The sequence below is a fragment of the Battus philenor genome, unplaced genomic scaffold, assembly GCF_028537555.1.
Source record: "Battus philenor isolate CCGP_79_NKW_IND1 unplaced genomic scaffold, ilBatPhil1.0.hap1 SCAF_23, whole genome shotgun sequence".
Taxonomy (NCBI): Eukaryota; Metazoa; Arthropoda; class Insecta; order Lepidoptera; family Papilionidae; genus Battus; species Battus philenor.
Window position 1 is genome coordinate 816,614 of NW_027181686.1, and position 10,667 is coordinate 827,280.

Below are 10,667 nucleotides of genomic sequence, written 5' to 3' on the forward strand. Positions count from 1 at the left end.
ATTGCTGCAACTCATGCAAGGGCAGTGTTACCCCAGCGGTATGCGACTGAGGCTTGCGGTCGTAGGGCGCGGGTTCGATTACCGAGATACAATCTCACTACTGTGATCAAAAAGTAAGGAGAATTTGTTAGTAAAAAAATTCTTCGATTATTCTTCTAAAAGAATTTTATCTCTTTCAAAGTTTCTCTCCCTCCTTTTACAGCCCTCGTCTTTTTAATACAATACATAAAAACGCCACTGCTCGCAGACAGGTTTCCAGAGTATGGACTAGCCAGACAGGGCGAGACATTAGGGCGGGCCTCTTGTAATGAGCATAATAAAATATAATTCGTCAGTGAAAATTAGCCGCTGTCACGTGCGCCTGCAATTACAACTAATTACGCGCGACCGGGGTGGCGTTCAGTCTGACCGTCCAATTAACTGGTGTAAAACTAGTGTTTCAGTATTTTCACGGTACAAAATAAGACTCTGAGCGTGGAGTTTAAACAATTAGCGAGACTAGTGTTCGGCAAATTTTTAAAAAATGCAGGACAAATGTAAGACCCCAATGACGTCATAACTCCGTCGCCGATTAACAGGGTCACGGGACCCTCGCGGCACTTTCACTTAATCTCCTAAACAAGGTAAATCATTTAAATGTATGTCTATTAAAGATTTAAATTGAAATTTTGAAGTGCCGGAGATGCTGGTCGTCACCAAGAGAGCGCGAGTGTTTGGCATGAGATTGTATGAGATATTCAAGAACAGATAAATCACCGGACAACCATGTCAGAAACTGACTCAATATAATAGGTTTATCACATAGATATGTAAATTCGTATGATTGTATATATATTTCTAGTGATTTTTATACAATCTAAATATTTTTTTTATTTACAAATGAAGCACAGATTGCAAAAATATCAACCCTATGTAATTATGTCTAATTATTTCAGATTGCACTAGACATGTACCTTTAATGTATTTTATTTTGTTTCATTTTTGATGTTCATCACTATCATCACCGTTACCATAGGACGTCCGCTGCTACTCGTAGGCCTCCCCCATAAATTTCTATAAAGGTCTGGTTGAAAGCGTCTCCCAATGACTTTAATAATGTCACCTGTCTACCTTGCGGGAGGAGATCCATCGATACGCTCATCATCTGAACTGTCTGGGTTACTTTCGTTCGTCGCGAGAAACTCATGTTTAAATAATTAGCAAATTTATGTAAATCATCATTACAAAGGCCGTGCTCTGTATATAGCTTGCAATATTATTAATATTATAGTTAATAATACGACGCGAATGGCGGACTTAATTCGCCGAGCGTCATACACCAGTTAACCGCACCGGCCAACACAAATAGATTATAAAGGTTGACATTAGCGTGTATACGATTTTTAAACTTGTATGGAAAGCCCATACACGTAATTACAAAAAAAAACATCCGTCAAAACATGTATATTTCATAGGCAATTAGAAACACATTTAAACTGTATTTACAGTGTATTGAGTTAGAGTTGATAGGTGCCAAGGAGTATCGCTTTGCATTTGCTTTCAATCAAACTAACCGTTCAAAAATAACACATCACATTTCTTGACGTCCAAAGCCACATTACGACTAAACAATACGATAAGACAGAAGAAAATAATAAAATTTTCGACGCTTCTTTCGGCCACGCCCTGCTCGGTATATTACATGCAGCCCGGCTATGAAACAGCGCATAACAGCTGCCCCTATTTCTCTCTACATAATTAAATAGGTAATGCAAACGCTTCAAACTTTTTAGATTTAGCTATTTGACTTTTGCTTTTTTGGTTTCAGCCGATGGACGAGCACCACAAGGCACAGGCCTCCCCCAAAGACCACCACGATGACCGGTGCTCCGCTGCACGGCTGCAGACGAACAATTCTTATGCGGATTTCCTCATTTCTGATATGATCTCGCAGCGAAACAGCGTTTAAGTAATCCAACTATATTTACCTAACCGACAGCCCAGCAAGTAAACAGACCAGTATTTTTCAACCTTACATGCCATGACACACTTTGAATATTCTAAAATTCTTACACCCACCTATGTAACATATATACATATTTTATATTAAAGCGAAAGGGTAAACTCATGTCAAGTCCACATTCGGATTGCCCCCTTGTGGGAAGTGAGCTTCACGTTGGGAAACACTGTCATAGACCATGCATAGCGCAGAATATCCACCCACAAGTGCACAGACAACTTTGCTATAGTGACCAGAAGACACTGGCTTCCTCCTTCGTCAATGAGGGAGGCCTACGGTGATGACTACAACGGAACAAGTGATCAGACACCAATAATAACTGTTTCTAATTCCGCGGGCACGTGCGCGTGGCGGCGGTAGTCGTCAGCTCGCGTGTAATTTTCCTTCGCGGAATCGATCGTGCCGCACTTGGCGTGCAGGGGCCACGCGACCCGCGATCTTTCTCCCTCTTCCCCATAAAAAGCATTAATCAATATTAACGGCATTACATATATTAGTTTATATATTCCGTGATTTAAAGTTTTCCAAATATATTAGAAATACTAATAAGCTATGAAAATATTATTAATTGAAACACTGGACTCTTATCAAGTGAATCTATAACTACGAAACTATATTTAGGAAATTGAAATTAATGTTCAATATGGAAATCGCTCGGTCTAAATTAAAACACGCAGATTGATATATAAAAAACCAAAACACAATGTTGATCCCAGTCGAGAGAGTGAAACCATAGTTTATAATATTTTTAAAAGCTATGATTCTATACAATGCTATATACAACCTAAATATATATATATAAATATATATATATACATATATCACTATTTCAGCGGTAGTACGTCCACAGAACTAGACACTAAGAAACTGCATATGTTCAGCGATTTGAACAAGGCCATTTGCCCACTCTGTGGGTGAATATAACCATTTGTTTATTAAAATTACCTACGAATTCTTTTATCATCAATATTTTCAGCCGTAAGACATCAAGTGCTCGACATGAGCCTCCTATAAATATTTCCAAAAGGTCCGTCTATCTCCACTCCAGAACCTTAAAGACCTATCTACTATCTGTTCTGCGTACTGTTTTTATTTATTTATACGCAAAGCGTAAAATTTCCCTAGTTTATTTCTTTAAAAACAAATAAATTGAGATATTATTTAGCTAAATATGAAGTCACGATAATTTAAAGAAAATCATTATTATTATTACAATTTGTCTTTTACTGAAAAATACCTAAAACAGATGCATATACAAAATGTGTTGGTAAGGTAGAAAGCTCGTGAAGGTATTGGTTTTTATATCTATACGGCTGAAACATGGACGCCGAAATACAACGGCGGTAGGACGCGTGTGAATGCTTTTCAAATGTGCCGCAGAAGAATACTGCGCATCTACATGAAAGAACATCTCGATACTCAAGGAACTAAGTCATAAAAAGGCTTTCGTCTATGTACGAACAGTTTTTAAAGTATTTTAGTTCTGAAAGAATCTAAAAAATTGTCGATATATCGAGGGGGAGGAGCCCAATTCTTTGGATATACCATGGACCAGTATTGTCGCACATTTTTTGGTGTCATAACCGCATCGTCTGTAAAATTCTTACGCCCCTCCGTATGTAACATATATACTTTTTATATTAAAAATAAAGTTTTTTTTTTAATAGAATCAGGCGTTACCTTGCGGAAGTCCATCCTAAGTAAGAAAAGGACTAATATTTAGCCACTTCCGCACATTCGCAGTAGTCGTGCAACAAAGTGCACCGCCCACCAAGCTCCTTGATAAATGCGCATGCGGCAATGCGAATTACATAACTGCCACCATAAATCACTCAAACGTGTTTCACCCCTCCACGGGGCATCGTCAGGAGTTATGTTACACCAATAAGTGACTTGACTCTGTGTTTGAAGTGGCTGAATATTGGTCCTTTCCTCACTTAAAACTAAAGGGTTGAACTCGTTTGAAGGCCACTTTCGTCATAAGCCCCACGTTGGGAAACACAGCTCTAGACAGTAGTTTAAGATTCCATACACATAGACAGTCGCAGCCGATGGCGCAAGTTCGTCAAGGAGAAAGTGATCCGTGGATGGGGTCACGTCCTTCAACAATGAGTATTACGACACGAGAAGGAGCTATTTATGGAAGAATAGAATGTTCTAGAACTAAATACTTGGTACACTAAACACTTCATCGGTCGTAATTATTGGACGATGATACAATTGACATTTTTTTTAAGTTTCCTTGTGATAATGAACAAATACTCTTCGCCAGTTGTCATTTATGGTATTCGACATGTGTGATTTAATTAAACCTTTCACACCGCCCATAAGCCAACTCAACGGTCAAGGGTTACGACATGAGTCATAGTTCGCGGGCGCAACTCAAGCCGTAATCTAAGGCTTATATGACTTAAACGTAACGTAAATACCGTTATGAAATCGGCACAGGCGATATATTGCGAATATGTGACATCGATGTAATAATCAAAGTACACACCACGCAAGTCGCGGGTCCCGGGGGAATCCCCTTAATTATACTAGTTCATTAAAACTATCACTAAAAAGTAAATAAATGAATGCTCTCACTCCGCTCAGCAAGAGCAGAGGCATCAGAACCAACCGGAACAGTCTACTGCAGGAGAAGATGTCATTCGGGGCGTATACGACCCCCCGCTGCACTTTCCGTCCAGGCCATTTTCAGTTTTCATTGAAAAACAAATGAATTGTAGGCTCGAATATACATTACCTTACATCACGCACGGGCGTACGTAATGTATCTTAAAATGTATAAATTTTTACCGCTAATTATAGCTTTGCAGTATTGAAAAAGTGTACATCATCCGTCTTTTATTTAAGTGTCGCATACGCCCTGAATGAAAAATCTTCAAACATTGCCGTGGCACGGAACATGTTAGACGAGATTCGCGACGCCTCTTTTTAAATTACGAATAAATTCAGTTGCCTGCAAATCAAAATGACTAATCATTGCATCCTACCAATGCAACAGTTAGTGTTATTATTACTTCAACATTTGGTTATTTAATGGAATCAGGCGTTACCATGCGGAAGTCCGTCCTAAGTAAGAAAAGGACCAATATTTAAGTATTTGGCATTCTGTGTAGTCACTAATCGGTGTAACATAACTCCTGAAGATGCCCCGTGGAGTGGTGAAACACGTGTTGAGTAATTTGGCGGTGGCGGTTGTAAGATTCGCATTGTTTGCCGCATACGCATTTATCAGTTAGCTGGCGGGCGGTGCATTTGTTGCACGACTACCACTGCATGTGCGGAAGTGGCTAAATATTGGTCCTTTTCTTATTTCAATATTTGGTTGTCAATATCGAACGCAGCCGCGTATATATACGCCGGTGATAGTGACCACGTAATTAAGCGAATATAAACCGCTTATGTAAATGGGTTAAATGAGGATTGCAGACAAGCATAAAAGCTATATAAATTCAGACGTTTGGTGGTAGATTCATGTTTTCAGCTGATACAGTGCCACCCAAGTCTTACGCTTGCATCCGGCGGCTTCTCGTCACCTTTAACTATGTCTTTGGTTCCTGGTCGAAATCCTTTCGGTTCCCACGACCATCTGTTGCATAAGCCATGTGCTCTGCCAAATACCACTACAGAAGCAATCCTAAAAACCTATACCGGTGACCTTTCTGCAGATCTCATTTCCGATTCGATCTCACATCAAAACTTCGAGCATCTCTTTCTATTGCTCTCTCGATGCCGAGCCTTTTAACCTGTCAACTGCCTATGGACACGTCTGTCCAAACTCCCCAGGTGCGTACGGGTCAGATCTGTCCGAAATAAAGCAGGCTACATTATATCGAATCATCTTACAAATAAAAATCGCTTGCTTTGAATTTACTACAGAACACAGGATTTTAAGCAAATGTAATTCATTTATCATTTTAAAAAATTCGTTCCTGACACTGACAGGCGTCATGTTGCGGCAGACGAAGGGTTAGTAAGGCCCACCGTAAGCGACCCAGTCAAAGACCTCCATCATCAGGTATTTTGGTTACAAAACGTCACGAAGCTTCTAGAAAGCCGCCCATGAATTGGATCAGAGCGACAGATTGCTGTTTTAATAAAACGCGTCATAGAGCACAGTCGCGATTGGGAAACGTGTTCTCGTCAAATCAACCTTCGCGCTGTACGTAGTTTTCTCGGAACCGCGCCCACGCCATTGTCCGGCTTGTCTCAACACTACGGCCAACTTCCTGTATGCTCGCAACTCGCAATGTCGCCGTTGTGAATGGCAACTTTTGTATTCACATCTATTATTTTATGAATGGGAATATATACTTATAGGTTTACCTTGACAGACGTTCATAGCTTCGCCTGGAAGCGTTTAACCTACATCTTAATACAGTAATAGGATTGATGTAAATAAATTAGTGACTTATATTTGTCACCGACCAAATCCCTTGACAAATTTGCTTGTAAGAAAAGGACCAATATTTAGCTACTTCCGCACATGCAGTGGTAGTATATTAAATGTAAACGTAATAAGTTAAAAAATATTGCTCTTTACTACGATTGTAAGAAATAAGACTTATTTTTAAGTCACTATATTTCTATGTTTTATTTTCTGATTTTACATGTACAAAAGAGTATTAAATGATATATATATAAATGTATAAATATATATAGCCCTTCTTATAAGTGTAGGTACACTTAGCGTTGTAGGTGTCGATATAATACGTACGGATTATAAAATGCAATGCGATTTTAAACATAAATCTAACATATCTTTGCTATCGCCATTGCATATTGACTCATTTGAGACGGCCATTAATGAGGTATGATATAGGCAAAATATAAAATTTTACGTACTTTTCTTATTTTATGTTATTTTCAATGTCATGAGAAGAATGCCAGATGAGTCCAGTTTGATAGAAATTAGAATACAATTAAGCTCCCCCATAATGGCACACTATGTCTTAAAATGTAAGGTCACTTCTTAGAAGAGCCTAAAACAAGTGCAAGGGGGTCCAAGGGGTATTTCTTGATACATAATGTAATTACTAAGATTTTTTGATAAATTGTAATATTTAATTGCAATATTACATGTCAATTCGTAAAATTTTCGTGATCAAAAATCTTTCCCGTATTTATATCGCGTATAAATTAAACACAAAGTATTTGGGTGGACGTATTCCAGAGCAGTCGAGTTCCAATAAAGACATCGGTGAGTCAGCCGACCCAATTTCAAGGGGTGACCAACCACTGCAACGCCCCCCCACCCCTCCGTAACGTAACCCTGGCGAGCAAGTGCGTGTAGGGGCCGGCAAGTGCCAGCACCAACTTTGTGTATGACCCTATGCATTAAAAATAATGGGTCACCCCTTTCCAGGTCACTTATATAATATGCTCAAGTGTTACATAAACTTGTACAATATTGGCGCCCCAAATTTGAGTTTATTTGTCCTGTACAAATACATAAATATATGCATCCTTTTTGCTTATACAACATATACTGAAATAAAGTCCATTTATTTATTTGCGTAAACAACATCTATCCTTTCTGTACATACAATATCTACTATAATGATCAAATAAATGAAATGAACAGAATAACTTAAATTAAAATTGACAAACTTTAAAATTTTTATTTATAATATCTATTACTTAATTTACCATTCATTATTATATTAGGGGGAATAAAAAATAATGTTGTTTCTAATGACATATTTTACAGAAACACTTATTGATTTTTACTGCTGGTGCATTAATTTGTACACTCGATGGCAAAAGGTTGTTGATAACGAAGGTGAATATATTGTTGATTAGAAATAAAAACTTCTTAAAAATTGCAGTCGTGTGAATTTAACTTAAGAAAGCGACATTACTATCCCCTGATACATTCAATTGTATAATAAATTTAACAATTGACACCTCTATACTATTACAAGCCTTGATTAATTATTTGAAAGTCAAATTTAATATATTTATAGTGTATGAAATAAAAATAATCATATAAATACTATATTATTAACATAGAAGGATGAAATTTTTGGAATATCAAATTTGAAAGCTAAAATTTGAAACTGCAATTATTATCAGAACTATACAGTGTAAGAAAAGGACATTGTTACAAAACAGTTAAGGGTGTAATACCAACATGTTACATAACACTTATAAAGATTACCGTTACTAAGTCGGCTTAACAGAGTGAAGAAAATGTATTCTATTAGAACTATTGCATGATGACACCAAATCTTTCAGAGCTAAATTTATAAAATGACAGCAAATGTGTAGAATGCATTATATGAAACTGTTAAGGGCCCCTTTTAATTTTTTTATGTAAGATAACACAATCTTATAATATAATTAATCTTTAAATCTTATCAAATTGAGTATCTCAATATAGACCACATGGCTTATTAACAAGATGTCTTATACCACCATTTAAGCCAAGATGGTCACCAGTGAACTGTGTATAGGGTTCATCAGAATTGTTTCCTACGTGCCGCATATTGCAGCTATCAAAATGCAGATAGAATTAACCCACATGGCCAAATTGCCCAATTAAACAGCATGATTTTCAAATCTTATAATAGTCCAGAAGTTTTATGCCTGTTAGATGTTAAGTCGCTAATATTTATCTAATGGTCCTAAATTTTATGCATTTTCAGGATGTAAATCTCTTTTAATAAAAATAATTTGTTTTTTGATTTAGGTTTGGCTCAAGTGAAATAGTAAGCTAGGATCATAAGTGATATGATTAAAAGTGAAGAATTGTAAAATAAATGAATGACTTACTTTTGTTTCTTCCTTCTGTTCAATAGAGGAGATAATCCTCCATGATGCACGGCGGGCGCCTATCACGTTCTTGTATGCCACCGAGAGGAGGTTCCTCTCCTCAACTGTGAGTTCATTGTCCGATACATTACGGGAGGCAACATTCTTCATGGCCTCAACCATTTCTGCAAACAACAAACAAAATTGTATTAACACTCATCCATTTAACAGCTAAATGTATTTCATTCAATAACCTAAAATGTTAAACTTTGAAAGTAAAATTATTTGATAGGGTGTGGCTGAATTGTAATGCCTCATTTTTTTCATGAATATCAACATTTTTAAATGTAATATAACTTGAATTTTAATTTAGAATCATAGTATTCCTAGAAATCATGACCTAAAGAAGAACATTGTCTCCATCTACAACTATTTGACCTTTCATTGTAAAAAGCCTTTAAAAGGGCAGCAATTTCAAAGTTACATAAGATTTTATTAGGGTCAAATTGTACTCAACTGCGAAAACTCAGTATCTTTTAATATATGTGCAATGAAAATTATTTGAAAATTTGTACTATTTCTGAATAATCTTTCTTTGTATTTCTCACAATATCATGTAATATTTAGAATAATTCGTAATTTAATTTTAATAATTATTAGGTTGATTATATTATTTCGTGGTTTTTATGGTTTTATCATGAATAGTAAGTTAATCAACTGCCGAATTTAATTAATTAAACTCATGTAGGCCAACAGCCATTAATTTATACCGGTGTGAAAATTTTCTCGGTGAAAGTAATACGATAATTATAAATGGGTGCTAAATAAATTTCAACTGTGTTAACGTCGTGATATTTAAACCTAACGGAAAACATGTTCGGGAGGTGTCATAGTCGACGAAAATCGATAAGGATGCTGCAATTTTCGAACCCCGTCTCGGAGAATTAAAAACTACGCGCTCACTTGTTTTAAGTCAAGTAAGGCTTTCACTGATATGGGGTCATGCAGTCTGCCGTATCAGCTCCGAGAAAGTCGCACAGAGATAACCTAACAATGGGCGTTTATCTTAATTCAAGCGATGAATAAGTGATTAGAGCTCCGACGTTCGCAGCCGACGTCGAACGGTGAACGGGCGAAACCTCGAGGGCGTCGCGGGCCCGCCGATAAATTACAAAAAATAAAAATCTAGAACATTCCGATGCCTTTCGTCGGCCGATTGATCCAAGGCGCGACATGCATGAGTGAACTCGGTGACATCGATCGAACACTCTTATTTCTCATTCATGGGAAAAAAAGACAACGATTTTTTCCGTGTCAATTTTCGCTGTTATTCCCAATGAAAGATGGAAAAATCGATATTCAAACGTGAATGACACGAAAGACTAGTTTTAAAATGACCACTAGATACAGCTACGGGGTCTTTCTCCAGTTTTAGCATCGTAAAAAACGTAAAGGGCATCCCACCGGCGGATGACGCATCGATCGCGGACCAAGCCTAACGAATGCCATCGATTTGTCTCAGTTTAACAAATGTAACTGTTAAAAATGAATGCATTATACATATTTTTCCCCATCATACTGTTAATTGAATATCATAGAAGGTATTACATCTAGAAAAATTCTAGACAATCACCAAATCGTCTTTCAACTGTCGGCGAAAATATGAAAGAATTCCTGTCCTAATACTGAGGATAAAGTAAAAATAAGTACTTACCATCATAGCGCTCAGCCTGCTCGGCTAGCTTTGCTTTATACACATTATCTTCCCTTTCCGACATTGTGGATGACAAATGATTTTTCACTAACTAAAACCGAATCGCCAGGTCACTAATTCACCAAGATGGCCGCGCCCGCCAACCGAATCCGAATTCGATCTTCAACTAAACTCCGCCCATGACGTCAGAGAAAT

The 10,667-nt window shown here is 37.3% G+C and overlaps 1 protein-coding gene across 1 annotated transcript in view; it reads right to left on the reverse strand.

The window, feature by feature from the left end:
• Window positions 1-10,667, reverse strand: part of 14-3-3epsilon (tyrosine 3-monooxygenase/tryptophan 5-monooxygenase activation protein epsilon) — a 30,119-nt gene extending 19,452 nt beyond the window's left edge. The window contains exons 1-2 of the mRNA XM_068767244.1: window positions 10,473-10,667; window positions 8,780-8,943 (exon numbers count right to left, since the gene is read on the reverse strand). Of these exons, the coding sequence (XP_068623345.1) occupies window positions 8,780-8,943; window positions 10,473-10,536 (228 nt within the window). The 5' untranslated portion in view covers window positions 10,537-10,667. The remainder of the gene's footprint in view (window positions 1-8,779; window positions 8,944-10,472) is intronic.